The following is a 22,797-nucleotide window of genomic DNA, read 5'->3' as shown; positions in this document are numbered from 1 at the left end:
AGAGCCAGGTGAAGGCTTGCCTTATGTTTGGATATCATCAAAACTGCCTTTTCTAGCACATGAGAAGAGAATTAAAAGTGAGGCAAATAGAGGCAGGACCGAAGGAGGGTGCAAACCCTATTTATGAGGAGGTTGTGGGACTTGATGCCTACTCAAACTAGTCTTGAGGCTTGGCAAAGAAGCTCTCTTTGTGGAAGGCTAAGAAGCAGTTCTTGGGTTACATCTGAATACTGCTAAGTCAACACACTGTCTTGTCTGAGATAGGGCAGCCCCAGGCTAAGGCCTCGTGGGCAATGCTAAGACTCCGTGGGCTTATGGAAAGAGATCAGAAGGACTTTGATCTCTCTCTCTCTCTCTCTCTCTCTCTCTCTCACTCTCTCTCTCTCTAATGTGGTCAAGTTTGCAGTCACTTGAGTCAAATAACCTGGAAGGAGCCAGGAAATGTGTTGAGGCAGGAATGCAGTCTATGTACCTCTGATTTCCATACCCATTCCCATCCCACCTCCATTGGTATCAGTGTTTATAGGACATCGCAGCCACATTCACACTCTTAGGGTTCACAGTTAGAGACAAGGTTGTACGGAAGTGCAAGAAAGATTTTTCTTTCTGCAGAGTTGATAACAGAAAAATATTAAGTGGAGAGACAGCAGTCTGAGTTGTGGAATCAGTCTGGAAAAAGACAGCGCATGAGTTTTTCATTGCACTCTAGAAGCATCTAGGCATTCATGCCAACTCTAAATAAACCCCGGGGGCTGACCATGGCAGGACAACTGAAAACCTGAACAAAATGCATGTTATGTTGGTGGATTTAAGTTCCTTCCTTTTTTCCTCCCTCTCTTACTCCCTCTCTTCTTCCCTCCTTCCCTCCCTCTTTCCTTCCCTCCTTCTCTTACTTCTTCCCTCCCTCCTCCCTCCCTCCTTCCCTGCCTTCCTTTCTCTCTTTTTTAAGACAGTGTTTCTTTGTGTAGTTCTGGCTGTCTTGGAACTTGCTTTGTAGACCAGGTTAGCCTTAATCTCAAGAGACTTGCCTGCCTCTGCCTCCTGAGTGCTGGGATTAAAGGGGAGCACTAACGCCACCTGGTGTACTTGGTTATTGTTAATTTTAGTCTCTGTTGCACTTCCACACTCACATACGCTTTGGAGTTAAAACGTCAAGCAGAGAAAATGGGGCACCTTTTAAAATTTGCTCTACTTTTTTTGAAAACCAAGCACTTTATATAGCCTTCCATTTAAAATTTCAAAACCCTAATGATCAAATTAAGGCATGGAAAGTTTCCATCATCTGACAAAGGGAAAAAAAAGATAGTAAATGATACATAACATTTTAAGTTGTGGGAATGCGACTCTAGTAGCTGTGTAATTAGCTCCTTTGCTTTATTGATTCGTGGTGACGCAGGGCCAGCACCACATCTGCGGCAGGGTAAAAGCAGCACACAGAGCTTTGTTTTATGTTGTAAGAAAAACTCCGTTTCGCCCTGAAGACCAACCAGCATCCCCCGACAACGACGACTCCATTTGAACAAGGCAGACCTGGATAGGGCATTAGGATTGCCAGATCATCTTTTCTAGGTCACCCTAAGATTTAATAAAAAATTCATAAGGGTTCCTTATTTCACCTCTTCATGCAATGGAAGAAGAAACTTTCTGAAGGAGGAAAGTCAGCAGATGATTCTGAACAACGCGTTTAGACTCTGTTAACACAGAGAACCCTGATGAGCGCGAGGAATGGAGAAAGAAGGTCTGTTGTGTGTTTTCTGATTCTGAAAACACTACCTTGACACTCAGGATTTGTCTACTCCCAGACAGGAACACATCTCATGGCACCTCACCCTCTTCTCTCATGGCTTTATATTCTGATAGAAAAAGCACCCCACCTATGATGTCAGGTCCATCCTACAACCGCACAATGGAACCTCCTGCCACCTTCTTCCTCTTGGGTGTCCCAGGTTTACAGTCTTCCTATCTTTGGCTGGCCCTCTCACTGAGTGCCATGTACAGCATAGCCCTCTTAGGAAATACCCTCATTATCACTGTGATCTGCATGGATTCCACTCTACATGAGCCCATGTACATCTTTCTATGCGTTCTGGCTGCTGTGGATGTTGTTATGGCTTCTTCTGTGGTACCTAAGATGGTGAGCATCTTCAGTTCAGGAGGCAGCTCCATCAGCTTTGCTGCCTGTTTCACGCAGATGTACTTTGTCCATACAGCCACTGCTGTGGAGACAGGCCTGCTACTGGCCATGGCTTTTGATCGCTATGTGGCCATCTGCAAGCCTCTACACTACAGGAGAATTCTCACAGCCAGATTGATGCTGGGATTGTGTGTGACTGTTGTCACCAGAGCTGTCGTTTCCATGACTCCCCTGAGTTGGATGCTGAGTCATTTGCCATTCTGTGGCTCCAGGGTGGTTTTCCATTCTTACTGTGAACACTTGGCTGTGGCCAAGTTAGCGTGTGCAGACCCCAGGCCCAGCAGTTTGTATAGCTTGGTTTGTTCTTCTATTATTGCGGGAGCTGACATGGCCTTCATTGCTGTCTCCTATATTTTGATTCTTAGGGCAGTGTTTAATCTGTCCTCAAAGAATGCTCAGCTGAAAGCATTAAGTACATGTGGCTCTCATGTGGGAGTTATGTGCCTTTTCTATCTTCCCGGGATCTCATCCATATATATAGCCTGGTTATGGCACGATGCAGTTCCCCTGCACATCCAAGTATTGTTAGCTGACTTGTACCTGATCATCCCACCAACTTTAAACCCTGTCATTTATGGTATTAGGACTAAGCAAATCCAGGAGCGAATGTGGGTGCTGCTGACATGCTTCTTCGGACAAGGTTCACGAGCATAAAACGTTTCATATGTTTGGTTCCCTAGACCAGCACACAGAAGTTTTAAAGATGTATGGAGCAAGATTGCTTTACCTGTCTGTGGAGAGTCCAGGATGAAGCTGTGAAGACTATGCTTGCATAAAATTTCAATTTTTAGTGAGAATGTTATGATTGAGATGACTCTGATATTTAGTATGCTTAACAATCTTATTTAACTTATATGTGCAGTAGAACAGAGATTTGGGAACATGGAGACAGCACATCATTGGTCCTTGCCATAGGCAGAGCCAACAATTCTTCCACAATACGATTTTGTCACTTGTGGGCTATTTTTGATTAATTTTCCGTGATATAACACCACTCTAAAGAAACAGTTCAATATATAATCTTAATTTCTTTTCATTATTGTGTGACTCCTAGATTGATTTTTTTTGTATGATTCTCTTCCCACACTTTGTTCCCCTGCCCTTCAAGGAGAATTTTATGCAGTTACAAGAACCATGTGAACTCTTCTAGGGCTGTCAGAAGATCCAAATTTAACCTTACCTAGCTGCTGGATGGGCTTTCCTTCCTTCCAGGTGACTCTATTTCTCCTTCCTTGTTGTTTTGTTTTCTATTCCGAGTTCACAGTCCCCATGCTAGCTCAGGGCAAACACATGCAACCAGACACACAATCTACCTCTGTGGCCCAGTGGCAGGATGAGTGTCACATGGGTACCTTTTGTCTTAAAGGGCTCTGGACTGTTGGCAGGCATGCTAAGGAACAAAGCTGCTGCTACTAAGGTTTTGTCTGCTCGTGGCAAAGCAGCTGGTTGCCACAGTCAGAATCCATTGTTTTCCCTCCCCTGTCTTCAGAGAACAAAAGTATTGCATAGATTTTGGGTCTTTACAATACACCCACGTGATAGAAGAATGCTATTTTAAGCCATATTAGATGCACCTTTCTAAAGAGGATATCTGAATCCTTGAAAACACATTTCAGACCCAAATCTAATGAATGACATGCAGACTTGTGATCTGTGAATTGAGTTTGTCAACTTTTATTTTAATGTGAAAATCATTTTACAATCTTTAAAAATCTTATTCCCCCCCCCCCAAAGCTCTGTACGAAACAGGGCTGTTTCAATTTCTTTATACACACAGTAAAAATAAAAACTAAGGCCCCTAAGGTTTCTGATCCCATTCCTTAGAGAAAAGACAAGCCCAGGACGCAGACCCATCTTCATGCTCAGGAAGGAGACACGGGGAGTATGCTGGGTGAGTTTCGCATTCTGTGCTGGAAAAGCACAAACTATTTTTCTAGTCTGGAGGTTAGGGTTTCTTTGGTAGCAGCGAGCCTCATGTGTAAAGTACCCTCTACCTGGTTTCACCGTGACAACCAACTCTGGACATGTACATTATTTCTTCTCATTGGAAAGCCTTTTTAAAAAGCTTTTCTGGAGCCTGGATTTAGTTAATCAGTGGCACCTACCAGGGAAGAGGGCTGTGATGTCCATAATGGACAAAGTTATCTGCCAATCACAGTCCCCAAGTATCTATTACCTGCAACTATCTTCATGTTCCCATCATGGATGGCAGTGCTTATCTGCCTGGGACTATTTTCCTGAGCAGCACTGACTGTTTGTTCTAATAGCAAGATACCGTAAGGTCGGAGCTAGAGGGGCCCTTGGGTTTTAAGCTGGAATCAGGGATATGCTTACCATCGGAAGCATCCTCCGGCAGCCATGTGTTCCCAGCTAAATTCTAGCATTAGGATAGGATGGCTCTGGTAGCCTTCCTCACCCAGGGTACAAACGGTGAGTGGAGCGGTGTTCTTAGTGCCAATGCTGTAGCAAGGAGTGAAATAGGGCAGGAGACGGCCTGGGAAGGGAGAGCGGGGAAAAGTGAAAATATGGGAGCCACCATCAGTCACATTGTAGAAGGAGATGTCGTGGGCCTCATAGTCTAGGAAGATTCCTACCCGGTGTGGAGGAACTGCTAAGAGCAGGAGCGGATACTCATCTGTGCCTGCTCCGTACTCTGTTCCCTTCCTCAGCCTGATCGCCCAGAAGCCATAGTAGGGGGTAAGTAGACCACTTCCTTCCGGTCTACGTTTTCCACACACACTCCCAGGCCCCATTCAGATCTGTCTCCGACCTCTACTTCCAGGTAGTGATGGCCGGAGGAGATGCATTGGCTGCCCAAGACAATGTAATAGCGGTAAAATCTCTCAGGATTGTCAGGCAGGTTCTGCTGTGTGGCTCCATAGTGCACTCTTTTTCTATCCTTGGAAACAACAAGGCGGGAGTAGGCGGTGTCTGGATCTAGGTGCACATCCACTAGGGAAGAGGAGCTTGGTGGTAATAACATTGATGCCAAGCAAGGGGGAGTGTAGGAAGTCTCTGATGAAGACAGAGTTCTCAGCAATGGGTGGGGTGGGGCTAGATGAAGCATCCAGACTGCACTGAGTCATTTTACCTCTGTGGTGGAGTCCCTCCCACTGCCCATCACAGTCTCCAAGAACCTGCAAATGTCTTCAGGGTCTCTCTTAGTCTTAGCACACGGCAATCTGTCTTCAGCTCCAAGGAGATTGGTTCTAGCTGCTGCAGGCTCCAAGACTTGCTCCTGCAGAACAGGGTGTGGTTTTGGATCCAGAAGTCTTAGCTCTGCTCCAGGAGCCTTCTTCCTTTAGTCTGGTGAGGAGGGGCTTGGCCAGAGCCAGTAACTTAGATTCTCCTGTCCAGCAAAGCAGTGGTGGGAGAGCTGGCTTGTTGAGCTTCAAACTGTGACAGAGAGGTAAGAATATCCAAAGCTTCCTCTTGAGAATGCTAAATACTGGGGCAGAGGAAGAGGAGGAGAAAGGCTGATACCCTGAGCTGGAAGCCTCACGTGCCATATTTTTGGACCATTTACATGAAATAACATACTCCAGCTTTAACTGAAATTCTTATTGATGATATCTGACATGAATTTGATTAAGTGCAAGAAAGGGAAGGTCAGCAAATCTTAAGCCAATGTAATGTAAGATGGTGAGTGAGCATCTGCCTTCTGTAGGTACTCAGTCCACATTCCTTCTTCATCCCTGGCTCTGGTCAGGTCTCTCTGTCTCCTGCAGGGCCTCAGTGAGTCTTTGAGGATGGGAACATACCTGTTTAAGGCTTCCTGAATACCCTAGGAGAAAAAAAAGATGCAGCTTATGAGGATGCAGTGCAGTCAGAGACACTAGAAAGATGTAAACTCTGGGAGGGGCTTTCTCAAAGAGATGCACAGACTTTAGCGCTCAGAAGAAGTTCATGGGAAGACAGCAGAACAGACCTGGCTACCTTGGATATCTCCAGGCTCCATCTCAAGATGGCCTAGATGGAAGGACTGGAATGCTGTCAAGCTATCAGAATAAGTTCCTGGTGTCCTCCCACCTCTGGCTGGGTAGACGATCTGACCTATGAGAGTATTAAGGGTCTTCTATCCAATCAGGACGAGAACAGCAGGTGTCAGCTGGAGGCAGACAGGGTCCTCAGCAGGTGGACAGTGTGCTGACAGGGCCCATGAAACACTAGCTAATACTTTGCCCTGGAGTACGTGTCTCCAATTCACACTCAGGTTTCCCACAAAAGGCTGTTGCTCACTTGCAGCATTAGGCGCGCAGGTCTCTGGGATCTCTCTTCCAGCTCCACGATCATCCCCCACAGGACCTGGCTCTGCTGGATGATCTTCTCCTGCCTCAACTCCAGTTGGTTTCCTGTCTCTCCCTTCTTGTGCTCAAGGCGAGCCTGAACCGCAGCTGCCTCCTCTTCCACCTGCTGACACGGCAGCCCCTTTTCCTTTAAGAATTGCCGTGTTTTTCAAACTCCCATAGGACGCTCTGCTTGCGTGTTTCCATCTGAGCCTGGGGTCAAGATTGGAATCAGCACTGGTCTTTTTAGGGTAAGGGTCACGTGTGATGGAGGACATGGACATGTGCAAACACACACTATGGAAATGCTCTGGAAGAACCATGTACTGGGTGCAATGGAGGCAAAGACAAAGGATCTAATTTGTCTATGTTCCCAACACCCCACAGCCCCAGGGCATTATGGTAATTATATTTAGCGCATTTCTTTACAGATGAGTGGGACCAGAGTATTTCAGATCTGGAATTTCTCTGGATTTTAAATTAAATGAATATCTAGCTACACTCTGGCCATGTGATCCAACTCTGAACATGATACTCATTTATGCTTCACATGGATCTTGTACATACAGCCTGAAAAGTAATTTTATAAAATAATCTTAGTGTGCTTGCATTCTGAGTATCACCTATCATTAAGTGAAACCTCCTTCTAATTTTGGCACTATATTGGTTGTAAGAAACTTTTGGATTCGAGAACACTTTTCAGTTCATATTTCTGCATGAGTGACCATTAATCTGTATGACTTTGATCAACCCCATCAGGATCTAGGGTATCCTCTTTCTTTTTACATGAGACAGGGATCTAGTATATGGCGCCTCTAGACTCTTATTGACTGTGTAGACCAGGCTGGACCTGAAACTGTAGCAGTTCTCTGCCTTTGCCTCCCAAGGCTGATTTCTAGCCATGCACCACCATCCTGGCACATGATACTATCTTGGTATGCTAAGGACTAGGTCCCAATGTCCTAATATTTAGGTGACCAGAGTCTTAGCAGTGACGTCATCACTCAGGACAGTGAGACAGAAACTGTTTGACCACCACTCTACAAGCAATACTCCTATGAGCCCCTGTGTGTGAGACACCATTCCTCCCACACATGAAGATATGAGGTCAAAGGCTACTGCTTCCTCAAATCCTATCAGCCGGACCTGAGATTTGTGGCTTTAGGTAAAGAGGAAGCTGAAGGTCTTCATTCTGCCTCAGATATGAGGAAGCCTCCACCGTCAGCTCTAGAAGAGGGGAATGACATGAACCCCCTTCCCAAGTGCGACCTGCCTTCCAGATGGCAGCTTGCTCCTTCTCACTGACTTCCAGTTTCCAGGCTTCTTCCTGTTCTTTCCTCAGATGTTCCAGAGCCTGCTGGAGTTTCCACTGCAAGAGACAGAAAGATCCTGAGCCTGCCCCATCGGGAGGCTGCTGTAGGCATTCTAGGTGGACAGGCTGACAGAGGCTTTCCAGTGTTCCTCAGGCGGGAGGCTGGAATAAATGGCATGAGAAAAAGGAGTGCCACAGAAAGCACAGACTGCCATGTGACACTCGGGGAGTCTTTATAAGTCAAGAGTCGCCTTAACTTTCATAGTCCCCAAGCATCGGTAGAGATCTATAGCCAGACTTTCTAGGAATAGAAGACTTTGAATTTTCCTAGTGAAGACTATTTCTCCTCTCATTAATTCTGTTCCTTATTACCTCCCAGAACCTTGTTGTTGAAAGTGCGGTCCACAGGAGCATCAGCATGGCAGAATCTTAGCCTTATCCTAAACATATCAAATGAGACTGGAATTTAGCAAGCTTCTTCAGCAGTTCAAACACACAGTAAAGGTAAGAGGCTTCCCTAGGACAGTAATTCAAAAATATTCTTACTGGGAGGCCAAAAGCATTCCACCATTACCTTTTGTTCTGATAACGGTCACTTGTTTTGTTAAAGAGTTATAAAGTGCCAGACATGGTTTGAGTATCACATGTTCACTAACACTGCTAGGTCTGAAAGGGGACTGTCTTCCTTCCACAGGCTCATGGGTTTGAAGACCTGGATCTGATCCTCAGCCGGTGATGGTCTTTGGGAACTTTAGGAAGTGGAGGCTGGATGGAGAAAGTGTGAGGCAGGCCTTCAGGGTCTATGGCCTGGTCACTATCCCTGTCCATGCTTCCAAATACATATATTCACATGAACAGTTGCTATTGTTCCTGTCACTGTGATTTCCCCCACCACGAGAACTTGTATTCTTCTGAATAAACCTCTTCCCACTCATGTGGCTTCTCGTCGGCTACGTGATAACAGCAACAAAGATACAAATACAGTCCCTGGATGTTGGTGTCATTACCATTGTATAGACGAGAAAACTGAGGCTCAGGAAGTGACCTCTCCACAGTCACCCAACTACTCAATGACAGGGCTGGGAATTAACAAGCTCTTAGCCTATAGGTCAGAATGCTACATTATCTTTCTCTAACACTCTCAAAACAAAGTGAAGCTTTCACACTTTTAATGTCTTGAATACCTGTCCCATAGAGAAGGACTCTGATTCCGAGGACTCACCATATAGTCTCGCATTTTTTAACTGAGAGAAGAGCAAGATGGCATCTGGCAGCTGATCACATTGGCTAAGACAAATAAGCAGTGCCTGTGACAGAGGTGACATGTCCCAAAGTGTGGGAAAGAGAGAGCCCCAGACACAGAACAAGCTCCCTATTCCACCCTTTCTTCTCTTGTGATGGTCTGAATCAAAATGGCCCCAGTAGGCTCATAGGGAGTGGCATGATTAGGAGGTGAGCCCTGCAGAGGGTGTGGTCTTGCTGGAGGAAGTATGTCACTGGGGGGCAAACTTTGAGGCTTTTGAATCTCAAGCCAGGTTCAGTGTCACACTCTCTCACTGATGCCCTCCACCCCAGATGTAGGACTCTCGGTTCCTTTTCCAGCACCATATCTGCCTATAAGCTGCCATGATTCCTGCCAGGATGACAATGGACTGAACCTCTGAACTGTAAGCCAGCCCCAATGTTTTCCCTTATAAGACTTGCTGTGGTCATAGTCATGGTGTCTCTTCACAGCAACAGAAACCCTAACGAAGGCATCTCTCTTTAACTAAAGTAACCAAAAATCAGAGAAGAACTGCTAATTTGGAGACTGTGAGTATTCACATATGCACAGTACATAAGCATGCCTGGAAATTTGCCAATTAATCTTAAGTGACTCATCTATGGTCCCTTCTTGTTCCAAAATAATGCTATCCTGATCCAAAATTACCAACGCTGAGTTGTGTTTATGAAATGAAAAAGTTAAAATGACTCAACTAATGCCAAGTAACTATACATGCAGGGTCCTGACTAATGAATATGTAATCTCATTCAAGTCACCTACAACTCCAACTGAAACCAAGGGTGTCAAGGTGCTTCACGTTCTCAACACCAAACCCAGCCTTTGGTTATCTCCATGTTGATACCCGAGATGGGATGCAGAGAGAATGGAAGAAAAATCAAAGATTGTCATGAATAAAGGAAAAGATACAGCTCAGACTATTAGATGTAAGGATCTGCAGCTACCAGGGACCAGAGCTCAGCTTTTGAAGATAGGCATCTAATATAGAGAAGGCCTATATCAGATGAGCGGCAGAGGAAAGGCTGGCCTGGCCAGGTTCTACGGTCTACCTTATACTCCCAGGCAACATCCTTTATGGGCACAACACTGTGGGCTTCATGCTCTGGGGCCTGGTTACAGGCGTCGCAGGTTACCGCATCATCCTCTTTGCAGAACATTGTTAGATGTTTCTTGTAGAGGTCGCACACATCGGTCTTTAGTTCCGTTTCCACACAGAGGCCTAGCAACGAACCTTCTCTACAACACTGGCCAGCTGCCAACTGGGACGGAGTTTTCTTGGCTGTGCGGGAGCTCGACAAAGGGGACAACTGTAGCTCAAGTTCTGGGGTTCTCCTGGGGGCTTCCAGAGTTCAGAGAGACATCTGTGGCAGAAATTGTAGCCACAGTTGATGCTCCCAGGCTCCCTGAGGAAGGTCACACAAATAGGACAGTTCACTTCTTCCACAATGGCTTCCATTAACACTGCAGGATCCATGGCTCCAAGCAACAGTCAGAACAGGAATGAAGGCTGCGAGCAATAAGAGAGAAGAGAGAGAGAAGAGAGAGAGAGAGAGAGAGAGAGAGAGAGAGAGAGATAACAATTCTAAGTTCTCTCCCCAAACTATAATAGGTGATTAAAAAATACATGTACTTTAGAACCTTTATGTGTTGTGTATAATAATCATTGGCCTCAACTAAAGTTTTTTTCTGGGTAACATTGCACACACCACCGCCAGAGAAGGCACAAACAGAGATGGTTAAGAAAGTGGATCTAAAGAATTCTTTTTTATATATTCTCTTATATACAGTTCAGTTCTCTTGGTTTGTCTGAGCCCACCATCCGCCCTCTAATCATGCCACAGAAATCAACATAGCCTCTTTGGGCTAGGGCAAGTTGATAGAAAATGTAGTGTGCCAACATTCAGAAAAAAGCCACCAAATAGTGTCAGCCTTCCTCTCTAATGCCTTTTGCACACACTTATGTCCTTCAAGGTGCAAACCACAAGTGCCGGCAGCTCCTTGTCTACCTGTGCCTGTCCGCCTCTCCTACGTCACACTGCTACCATTCACCGAATACTCAGGTGCACGGATGCGTGTTAGAGGCAGAGGGGAAATCATGTCCCTTGGAAGGATAAAGCCAGGATCACTTAATAATATACTGATGTACACTGATGAATTTGGCCAGGCTACTTGTAGGTATGGAGCTTCAGTAATCAGTGGCTCAGGGTTCTTGGTATACTTGGCAATGTTTATTAACTCTTCTTCTAAGTGTCTGTTACTAGATAGGCTCATAAAGGGAAGACTTACACTGGCTTTAAATACTACTGTATCTTCAGGACCTAAATACTGGCCACCAGGAGGCAACTAACTGCTGACTATGTGCCTGGCAAATATATCAGGGTTAAGGGATAGTTTCTAAATTCCCAATGCATTTATAGCAATACATATATAGTGATATATTTAAAATATAAGGTAGAATAATAGAAAGCATCCTTGAGTACCATTCCTGTTCTCATTTACAGGAGAACCTGCTTGGCCCAGGCTCCCATTGGTCCTCTCTGGAAAAGCCACCCATGTTCTCCAGCCCTAGGGTACAGGACAAACCCAAAAGTAGAGAGGAAGAAACCGTGTGGAGTCTTGCAGAAGAGCGATTTGTAGAAGCCAGAGCAGAAAACCTGTGGGACTGAGACCCAGGCCATCCACAGGTTATTACTCCTTCTCACCGTTTCCCCTGCTTTCTGCTTCCACCGTGGTCACCACGGTGAGGTTCAGAAACCTATAATCCAGTTGTGCAGAATCACTGAGCTCAGAGGCCATGAAAACTCTAGAGGAGGGATCCTGCGGTGAATACCCCCCCCCCCCACTTTTCTGAAATGCTGGGGATTTAACAAGAATCTCAAGCATGCCAGGCAGATGCTTTACTGTGGGTTCAAATCCCTAGTCTTCTTCCTCTTCCAACTGCACCCCAGGCAGCCAAATACTACTTAGTGCTGTGTGCAATCCTTGGGCCCTGTGTCTACCCATTTTACCCTATTTGGGATCATGCTCTTCTCACTGGGACTGCTTCCATGATCCCACGGTTGACATCGTTTACCACAAGTCTGTTTCCTTAATCCACACACTAGAAATTTACTATCCATATTTTCTGTTTTTCTCGCAGTATCCCCAAGACAGGATATATTTAACACAGAGATATTTTCAGTTTTGCTTAGTGTATTCTTGATGTCAAGAAACAGTGTCTCAATACTTGATAAATGCATGAGAACTAAATGTAAATGTTTAGGTTCAGCTAATAGTAGAGGTGTTAATATCTTCATCTAAGGCAGTGTGTGTGTGTGTGTGTGTGTGTGTGTGTGTGTGTGTGTACATGCTCCTGCTCTGCTGCCAGAAGCATTACTTAAGGCTACAGAAAACCAAAATATCAAAACAACAAACAAACAACCCAGCAGATGAAAACTTGGAAGACACTGGGGCAGTAGGAAAGCGAGGCAAAGACAGAAAAAAAATCACGATAAATGTTAGTTAAATATAGTGCCTCAAAAAATGTAAACATGGGAAAGGTGTCAAAGATTTGGGGATAAATAGATAAAGTTCTCCAATAGAGGATCTCCAATAGAGCTCTATTATAAAACATAAGTTTGAATCATTATCCACTCAGACCAGTCCAAACCTGCAGCTGAGGGCATCTATGAATACAGGCCAAACACAAAACTGTAAAAAAGTTAACTTTCTTTATGCGATTTTGTTCTCCAGAGTGAACTTTGTAGATGACAATGGCAAAAGGTTGCGCTTAGCAATGGGTGCCTCCACTGTGCCCAGGGCCGCTAAGATTTGGGGAGGAGCCTGGAAGTGGCAGAGAGCTGGGCCCGGGGGCGGTGCCTCTTGACCTTCGGGCGCTAGGCAGGTCCTCAGCGCAGTGGGGTTGGGAGAAGGTAAAGAGGGCAGGACCTGTGTCTTCCTCCAAAGAGGTCTGCTGTCGCCTCCTTCTCTGCTCAGCGTACCCCGCAGTGGACACGGAGCTCCAGCGATCCAGTCTGCAGCGTGAGCCGCAGCGGGGCGCGGGCACCTAAACCAGAGCTGGAGCCGGGAGGCTTCCGGGGAGCTCAGGACCCGCCCACGGCGCAGGAACTGACGAATCACGGCCCGGGCCTGTTCCGCCCTACTTCTGCACTCAGTGTTGTCTGATTGGCTGTTCGCTTGCCACTTTTCCTGGTTGAATCCCGCTACTTAGCGTGGGAGCTCAGCTTAAATGGCGTCTTTATGCATTGGAATCCACGGTTCCCTGGAAGGCAAGCGGCCGATCATGGCTCCAGGTTTCAAACATTTAAACAAAAGTTTTAATAAATGCTTCTGGTTTTCCTGGCTAACTCTTGACACGTCCATATTTCCTCATGTAGGTAGCTCCTCACTGCAACAAACCAGTTTTAGAGTTCGTAACAGATACTAAATTACGAAGCAGAAGAGTCCTGATCATAAGCTGGCGCTAAAAAGAAATCTTTTTTAAAGTAGTGCGTATCCTTTGTTTTCACAGAGACACACAAGATACAAACAACAGGCTGTTGAATCAGTGGCCTGGATTTTTCTTTGTACTTCTACAGGCTTGTTCTTTTTCTGATACTTGGACTGAGTAAGCAAGAGAAGACACTGAGTGACGAACGGGAAGTAACCAAAATATCCCGGATGAATCCAAGTTCCAGTGATATGTTTATAGTTGGGACCCGTGCTCTTTGAATTCTATGCCAGTGTCAGAGCTTAGGACATGGTTGACATTCTTCAGTGTGCCCAGAAAATTACTGAGAATAAACAAGACCAGCACAGTAGGAGGAGAAAGAGGGACTGAGATTTGAGCTTAGCCCCTGCTTCTTAGTAGAGACAAATGACAGTCCTCATGTCATCGTGAATAGATGAATTCAAAGAAGACATTTTAAAAATATTAATTAAACACGAGTACGAAGAAACCTACAAGTATGGGCCATGCATTCTCTGTCTTAAAGTCACCCCAGCTCAAGGGAATTTAAATCAGATGAAAGGGACATCTTTTTCATGTGTAATTAAATGTGTTTGTAACTATGACTGACTCACAAAGGCCCTGATAATAGTATGTCATAGAGTTTTTGGGGGGAAGAGGCTTGTGCTTTGAAGAGCACTTTACACTTACAGGTTTTGAAGACAAGATCAAGTAACCTCATTGGCTCATGAACTTATACAGAATAAAAATGAGCAAAGGGCTTCCTAGATTATTTACATTTAAAGAGTTTCTTTCCAGTATGGGTCTGTTCATGGGTCTGAAAAGAACCATAATGTACAAAGGCTTTTCTATAAAACTCGCACTTTCTTAGACAATATTTTAGGTATGGTTCTCTAGAAGAACGGAAAGAAAAATAATGCACACACACAGCTTAATTAGTGTTTCCATTACAGTGAACAGACACCATGACCGAGGCAACTCATATAAAGGAAAACACTGAATCAGGGCTGGCTTATTGGTTCTGAGGTTCAGTCCATTTATTATCATGGTGGGAAGCATGGCAGTGACCAGGAAGACATGAGAGTTTTACATCTTGTTCCAAAGGCAAACAGGAGAAAACTGACTTCACACACACACACACACACACACACACACACACACACGGAGAGAGAGAGAGAGAGAGAGAGAGAGAGAGAGAGAGAGAGAGAGAGAGAGAGACAGAGACAGAGACAGAGAGACAGACAGAGAGAGAAAGAGACAGAGACAGAGACAGAGAGAGACACACAGAGAGAGATTCAGATGGGTTTGTATGATAGATTCTGGGTATTAAAAAACAACCATTAGATTTCTCAGACACTGAGCCACCAACCCAGCAGCATACACCAGCTGATATGAGGATCCTGACACATATACAGCAGAGGATTGCTTGGTCTGGCCTCAGTGAGAAAAGAGGCCTTACCCTGGAGAGACGTGAGGCCCCAGGGAGTGGGAAAGTCTGGTGGGAGAAAGGGACATTTTCTTGGAGACTGGGGGTGTATGGAATGGAGAGAAGGGAGAGGTCACGGGCAGACTGGGAGGGGATTGAAGACTAGACTGCAAAAAAGGATCAAAGAATTAAATAAAACCATTAATATCCTTTAGAGCAGTTCTCCACCTGTGGGTTGTAACCCCTTTGCCAAACCTCTGTCTCTAAAATTATTTACATTATTATCCACAATAGTAGCAAAATTACAGTCATGAAGTAGTAGTAAAATTAATTTTATGGTTGTGGTCACCACAGAACAAGGAACTGTCTTAAAGGGTTTCAGCATTAGGAAAACCACTGCTTTTGAGGCAAAGAACTCATTGGCTACTCTGTCCACGGAGTTGGATGTCTCAGCATTGAAGACACAGGACACAGAACTCTCCTCCCTCCGCACACCCCCACAATACTCTCTGATCTTTTATATTGAGACCATGTTGGAAGGCTTAAGAACTTTGAATACAATGTTGGTGGAACATGCAGAGGCAGTGATAGATCCACTCAGGAAGACGTGAAGGCAGGCAGGCACATGCTGGGTTTTCTTTGACCCTCTCTCTATATGGGCTAACAGTTAGATGGCGCCACCCAATAAGTGGATGGATGTTCAGCTCATCTCTGCAAACATTCTCACAAACACAATCAGAAGTATATTTTTTTGGGTCATTCTAGATCCCATTAAGTTGATAATGAAGACCAACCGTCATGTTTCCCCCTTTGACACCCAGACACTTCTTATGCTGCACTTAATTCCCAAATAAAGACAACAAAAGTGGTTGGAATGTAGCATAATTGGCAGGATGTTTGCCCAGCACGTATGAAGCCCTGGGGTTGAGTACCAGCCCCACATGCGTTGGGCATGGTGATTCATAGATGCAATCCTTAAAGTTGGGCTGCTCAGTGAGCAGGTCAGAAGTTCAAGGTTATCCTGAGCTACATAGCTACTGATCCTGTCTTAAGTAAAACAAACTAGGTATCTACGAGAACCTGTCTTAAGACAAACAAAAAGACATGGGTGTCATCATTTTACCTAAAATGATATAACTATCCTCAAACAACGCCAAACACACTAATTATTCTCCAAGACTAAATAGTGAAGTCCCTTTTGAAATATTTACAATCCAAATATGCTAATATAGATCAAAAACTTAAGTACTGATACCAACTCAATCCTACATTACAGGACAAAAGGTGAGGAAGGGAAACATGGATGTTATATACACACAGAGACACACAGAGACACCTGCACCCACATATATCATACATATACATGTAAAAACATATCCTTAACTAAGTGGGACAAAATCACTTATGACATATACAGTCCTGTAACTCATTATCTGAACACAGTTGGTCTAATCTACATATGGCCTGTTTTTTTTTTAATGTGATTGTAGACACACACACACACACACACAAACACACACACCTGGTGGAAAGAGGATACCACCTTGGCTATCTGTTTCATCGTCTACCTTGTTTGATACAGGGTCACTTGTCATCTGTTGCTCTGTGTACCAGGCTAGCTGACGCATAAGCTTTCAGGGACTCTCCTGTATCTGCCTGCTTTGTTTCTATAGGGGTGCTGGTGGTGCAGACGCCTAGAAGCACATCCAAGCTTATGTGGCTTTGGGGATCTGAGGCTCAAGCCCTGATGCCTGTACGCAGTTCTTTCTTCCCTCCTATCCATTTTTAAGCATTTGCACAAATTCCTGCTGTTTTGGAATGGTCAACCGTTTTGAGTCCTTTCTGCAAGTCTGAGCCTTTCCTTAGAGTATGCTTTTGGTGTTAACTTAAACACAGATGGCTGTCTCGTAATGGCCTCTCATTTCTGTGAGTGTCTGAATTAAATCTGCGAATTATCATCACTGTGGCAGGAACTAAGAATAGTGTCAGAGTAAGTGTTGGACCTGCTGTTTGAAGGCCTCCTACACCTAATAGACAATACCATGTCTCCAGTGTAGGAGAAAAGCCTTTCCTGTTTAGGTGACTGAAGCTACAGGGGCAAGTAACACCCTTCAAGCTAATGCACAGAGGGAGAAGACAGAAGGAATACATGGGCCACAGCTTTGGAGAAACCCAGCAACGTGAGAAATGAAGACTGGCAGCCTCTTCACTAGTTCTATCCTGTTAACATTTGTTTATATCCAATCTCTGCTTGCTTTGAAATACATACTAAACAGGCATCTCTGGGAGCTTGGAAGGATTTTAGAGGATTGTCCAGTCCACCCCTGTTCACATGCAGGCCTTTTAAGGGTTGATCATACCACTGTCATATTTCTTCTCCATCTACTTGGAATGCCACCACATTCGAGATTCCACCAGCCCCTCATAACAGCTCTCAAAACAGCCCAGGACCTTGTACTTTTAGTCTCTAGACTATAATGGGGCATCCTCTTGCTTAGTTGTTTAGAGTAACAAAGAATCGATAACACTCACGGGAGAATTGTTAGTGTGTTTTTATTTTTCATTACATGCTGAGGTAGCTTAAATCTGTTTTATTCAAACCTCTACTCTACACTGTGCAAGAGGTATGACTGACCACACAAAAAGAACTGACCAGAAGTGTAATGCGGTGGAAAGAGATCAGAAGTAACCCAGAATTAAGTTTTTGGTCCTTGAGGCATCTGGCTCTCAGCTACTAGGTTGCAAACCCTCCATCTGACCACAAGAGGGCAGCATCAAAACTGAGACATAGCTCCTTGAGCTTGGGTATAAGCATTTTGCTGCTTGTGCTGGCCTGTCCCTCCAGTCCAGTATTTACTCTTTTTCATCCTGGTCATTTATTTTCTCTCTTACATGGAAAGATTTCCTCTCTGTAACTGTCCTAAAAAGGTCTCAGAAGAATTGTGTAGGAGTCAAGGCTCAGCTCTCCTTAGGGGTTTGAATGGACCTTGGGTCCCAGATCTCTCATTTCTGCTGGCACTCCCAAAGGCCACCAGACACTCTATATTTAGGTAGCAGAACTGATGATAGATGTGCTCTGGCTCAGACTTAAGGGAGACAGCAAAAGGGAGGTTTGTCTTGGCTTTGGGAAGTCCACAGAGACTGTGCAAGGCATGGAGGGTGCATTGGACGGGCTGACTGCTTGGAGAAGTCTGTCATTAAGCAGCTCTTCCACATTACAGTAGCCTGGACCAGAGACTGACCAGTGACTGGCTCAGAGAGGAATTTCTTCATGTCTCTGTGAGGCCAGTTCCAATTATTATCCACCTCCTCGAGAGGACTCTCTAGTTCCAGCCATCTGCGTTTAAGCAAGGCAAGGGAAATTAGTTTACCAGAAGTAATGTGAAGTGCAGTGTGTGTGTGTGTGTGTGTGTGTGTGTGTGTGTGTGTGTGTGTGTGTGTGTGTATGTGTGTGTGTGTGTGAGAGAGAGAGAGGGGGGGGGAGCGTCTTGGTGGTACAGGTAGTACCTGGTTGTGAAAAAGGAACAGAGACGATGGAAGCTGGGCTGGAAAGTAATCTTTGAGCTCCATCATGAAACCCTTTGTTAACAGCAGACAAGGAAGTCTGACTCTGTCTCAAAGACTGGGGGCATCTGTAACTCAGAAGCCTGACACTTCAAGTCATGCTTTTCAGAGGCAGTGATGTAGAAGGTGGTTTGGAGTAGAGACAGAGGTTTGGGAGAAGTCTTATTTGGGACAAGACGAGGCCCACAGCTGTCAAGGTAGAAGCATCATACCTTGGTAGGTTCCATACTCTGTCTCAGGACAGAGGTCTCTAGCAGGGTTCTGAGTGTGCAGAGGAAAGAATTGAGCCTGGATATTGTGAACTGACCAGGGAGAAGAGGTGTCTCTGTGGATACTTGATTGTGTCAGTTCTCTTTCTGTGTCTGCACTGTCTGGCTTCGGTGACACACCCCAGCCAAGCACGGTTTGGGATCATGGATCTCTCACCAGACATCCTGATGGGTGATTCTGTCCTGCTTTATGTGGGCCACCTGGGACAATAGTGTCCCCTCATCTTCATCTCCCCAGTACTTAGGACATCAGAACAGGTTCCCACTTTCTGTGGGAGGTGGAACAGGTCATGGTGGATGGTGTTTGCAACTATTTCAGATAAACAACAAAAAAAATCACCTTATCTAATTGGGAATTTCATCATGGGCACAGTATGTTTTGATCATATTCCTCCTCCTTCCCTTTAAGACCCCTCCGTTCCAGCTTCATATGAGATGCTTTTATTAGGGGAGTTTGAGAAATGCTACACAGACTTAGACAAAAAGGGTAATCTTGAAAACAGGTTCTAGGATGAGTTCCCATTTCTTGCCATAAATCAGATTATGACAGGTCAGAGGCAATCAGATACCAAGCCTCTGGTTTTGAACCTATACCTGCCCCATGCCCAGATTGTACCAGTGATGACACTGTCTAAACTGAAGGTCTGTGAAGACCCTTTGGGATGTAGCTTAGAGTTGTGGCCAGAGAAGCAATATTAGCTCTTAAAAGAAAGATCGTTCTGAGTGTTTGGGAAGAAGGCACTCACTTATCAAGATTAAAAGAACGCTATCAAAATTTCCTTATGTAGTGCTGGGACCTCAGAGGGTCAGGATGAAGTTAGGGATGTTCAGGGAGATGTGTATAAAAAGAATGACTTTGTATCTGGTTACTTTGGTGTGTGATGTTTTTCCTTATTTGCAAATTTTTATAATGAAGTTTATAAAATTAAAAATAGGAGGAATGAGAACAGAAAGAGGTGAGGGCTTAGGATACTTATTTTTTTTAAATTAAACATTTTTTTTAACTGTGACTACTCCAATGATTTTTTTTCTTACTAGTTCTTCTTTTACTCTGAGCCATAACTGAGAACTGTTTTTTCTTTTCTCTTTCCCAGTCTCTGAATCTGGCATGCCACAGCCCTTGGTCCCTTTCATCGCCACTCCAAATGGAAGTTTGGCTCATCCAGCCCATTTTCTACTGGTAGGCATCCCTGGCCTGGGACCCGATATCCATTTTTGGCTGGCTTTCCCCTTATGTGTTATGTATGCTGTGGCCACACTGGGCAACCTGGCCATCATCTTCATCATTCGTGTGGAGAGGCGCTTGCATGAGCCCATGTACCTCTTCCTTGCCATGCTTTCTACCATTGACTTGGTCCTCTCTTCTGTTACCATGCCCAAAATGGCCAGCTTGTTCCTAACTGGCATTCAGGAGATCGAGTTCAACATTTGCTTGACCCAAATGTTCCTTATTCATGCCCTATCAGCCATGGAGTCTGCTGTCCTACTGGCCATGGCTTTTGACCGCTTCGTGGCCATCTGCTACCCATTACGCCATGCTTCTGTGCTCACAGGGCCCACTGTGGCCAAGATTGGGCTAGCTTCCCTAGCCAGGGGCTTTATCTTCTTCTTTCCCTTGCCCTTCCTTTTGAAGCGACTGTCATACTGCCAAACACATACTGTCACACACTCCTTCTGTCTCCACCAAGACATTATGAAGCTATCCTGTACTGACACCAAAGTCAATGTCGTTTATGGGCTCTTCATCATCCTCTCAGTCATGGGTGTGGACTCCCTCTTCATTGGCTTTTCCTATATCCTCATCCTGAGGGCTGTGTTGGAGCTGTCAACTCGAGGGGCAGCACTCAAGGCTTTCAACACCTGCATCTCCCACCTCTGTGCTGTCCTGGTGTTCTATGTACCCCTCATTGGGCTATCAGTGGTGCATAGGCTTGGTGGTCCCACATCTCTGGTACATGTGGTTATGGCTAACATCTATCTCTTGTTACCACCTGTCGTCAATCCCATTGTGTATGGAGCGAAGACCAAGGAGATCCGTTCCAGGGTTATCCATATGTTCTCACAAGATGGCAGATAAGCACACCCAGCCAGGTGTCCTCAATAATACTAAAGATGACAAGATAAGGATCTATAGAATGACTTCATGACCACATCACGAAACTCACTGGAGTATCTGCTTCTAGTTAAGTACTTTGCCTTTTTGTCATTTTTTGTTTCTGGGAATATGTCAGTACAGAACTTTTGACCAGTCCAGACAGGACATCATGGAGAACTGTCCTATGGCATCTGGCATAATAGCTGGGTCACCTTCCTTCCTCTCAACTAGAAAATATTCAGTCTTTATGTGGGAAGGCTAGAATGCTACATCTTACGATTCTTTACTTTTGATGTATAACTTTATGGTTCTTTCTCTCTTTTGTATGTGTCAGTGAATCTGTGTTGATTATATAACCTATTACTCAAACCTCAAAGCAGTTGCATAATTGTAGATGAGAGTCAGTGAAGGGATTCGGAGGTGGATGAAAATTGGAACAGAGGCGAGTGATATGAAATGTTGGAAGTTTATACATTTGCATGCATTTATGTGGAATCCGTCAATGTCCATCTGTGTGGCTTCATGGAGACGATCACTCCTTTAAAGACGTATTCGATTTTAGTTTTGAATATATTTGGGTGTCTTTATATAGAAAAGGTGGAAGGTATGGAAGAAGGAGAAGAACATGAGTATGTGCTAGCTGTGTCCTGGTGAATGTATTAGTTATGTCCTGATGTGTGTACGTTATGAATGACGTTCTTGACTGCTGTACCTTTACTTTGTTCTTGAGATATATGTAAGTTGATGTATTGATAAACATCCATGTAAGATTGCTGGTTTATGCATCTTTGTGGTGGGGGTATATTTATGAAGCCTGGTGCCCATCTTCTGCCTGTATTTGTAGAGTGTGATACACTTATCTGTGGTACTGGGATGTCTGACCCTTCAGCACGTGTATTCTCTGTGATTTTTAGCATAGGCCATTACTATGCCTATACTGCATAGTATTTTAATATGAATATGATCATTAATGTGTGCATATATGTGTGTATGGATCTGTGATTTGCTGTGATAATTCATTTTGTGGAATAGTCCTGATATATTTGTTTCAGACAAACTTCCTCTTTTGGTTGAGTATGGATTATGTGGTTCAAGACTCCGATAGACGTGGTATTTCTAGACTGACAAGTGATTTCAGTGTAGAGCTGTGAGTAGAAGTGGATAATTGGTGAAATATGGCTGCAAGCAGCTAGACTAGTTTCCAATATGGAGACACAAATCCATAAGAGGCCTGAATACTTGGTGTAGCTCAGGCTTTGACTATGACTCTGGGAACATTGAATAATCATGATGGTTTTCCATTTTTTCTTAAAGGCAAGTTCATATCTTTTTCATCTTACCCACAACCTCTTCCCATCTTACTACACCTTTATCTGGGCACTGACGTCCTGCAGTTCCTGTCCCTGCCTTCCTTCCTCAGCAGCAGCTCAGAGTTTCTTCACCTCTCTCCATTTCATTTCTTGATGGTTTGCCAAGCATGTTTAAAAATCCTTGACTGGAGACCTGTCAATTTCACGGAGATAGCAAGGAGCAGAAGATGAGCTTTTGAAGGCTCTGATGTCTCATAGAGTATGGTATATCTTACTGAAGCACCCTTGGCCTGCTTACAGATCTTGGTATCAGGTTAAAAATAAATAGTAATGAATGTAGATTATAACAGAGGAAAGGATACTGAAATACAGTGTATAAGGTAAAAATATGGAAATATTATAAAGTGATATATAATTTCTCTTGACATTGTTCGCTCATGTGTACGATGATCAACTATTATTTCAGCAATGAAACAGAGATTTTTGACATCCTTTAAGATTGTTTTAAGTGTTATCAGCATGCAGTACATGAACCTGTCTTATTATACATGCTTGGGAAGCCCCATTCATGTTATGGTCTATGTGAATAGCCCTCTGGAATTTTTGAAATAT

The 22,797-nt window shown here is 44.5% G+C and overlaps 2 protein-coding genes and 1 pseudogene across 3 annotated transcripts; 2 read left to right on the top strand and 1 right to left on the bottom strand.

Annotated features, from left to right (window-relative positions):
- Nucleotides 1–1,876: 1,876 nt before the first annotated feature.
- LOC308417760 (olfactory receptor 52I2-like) lies at nt 1,877–2,848 on the top strand (the record flags this gene model as incomplete). Its single annotated transcript, XM_080913069.1, has 1 exon — nt 1,877–2,848. The coding sequence occupies one exon, from the start codon at nt 1,877–1,879 to the stop codon at nt 2,846–2,848; it is 972 nt and encodes a 323-aa protein (XP_080769195.1).
- A 2,198-nt stretch (nt 2,849–5,046) lies between these two features.
- Nucleotides 5,047–13,025, bottom strand: LOC308418110 (E3 ubiquitin-protein ligase TRIM68-like; annotated as a pseudogene). The gene is made up of 6 exons: nt 13,002–13,025; nt 10,124–10,581; nt 7,754–7,849; nt 6,434–6,693; nt 5,332–5,432; nt 5,047–5,146 (listed from the first exon to the last, which is right to left on the bottom strand). The product of its transcript is annotated as an E3 ubiquitin-protein ligase TRIM68-like (transcript).
- Nucleotides 13,026–19,888: 6,863 nt separating this feature from the next.
- On the top strand, nt 19,889–20,857 carry OR51D1 (olfactory receptor family 51 subfamily D member 1; the record flags this gene model as incomplete). Its single annotated transcript, XM_080913348.1, has 1 exon — nt 19,889–20,857. The coding sequence occupies one exon, from the start codon at nt 19,889–19,891 to the stop codon at nt 20,855–20,857; it is 969 nt and encodes a 322-aa protein (XP_080769474.1).
- Between the last annotated feature and the right edge of the window lie 1,940 nt (nt 20,858–22,797).

The sequence above is a fragment of the Micromys minutus genome (assembly GCF_963924665.1).
Source record: "Micromys minutus genome assembly, chromosome: 2".
Classification (NCBI taxonomy): Eukaryota; Metazoa; Chordata; class Mammalia; order Rodentia; family Muridae; genus Micromys; species Micromys minutus.
This window is presented reverse-complemented; position numbering and strand designations above follow the sequence as displayed.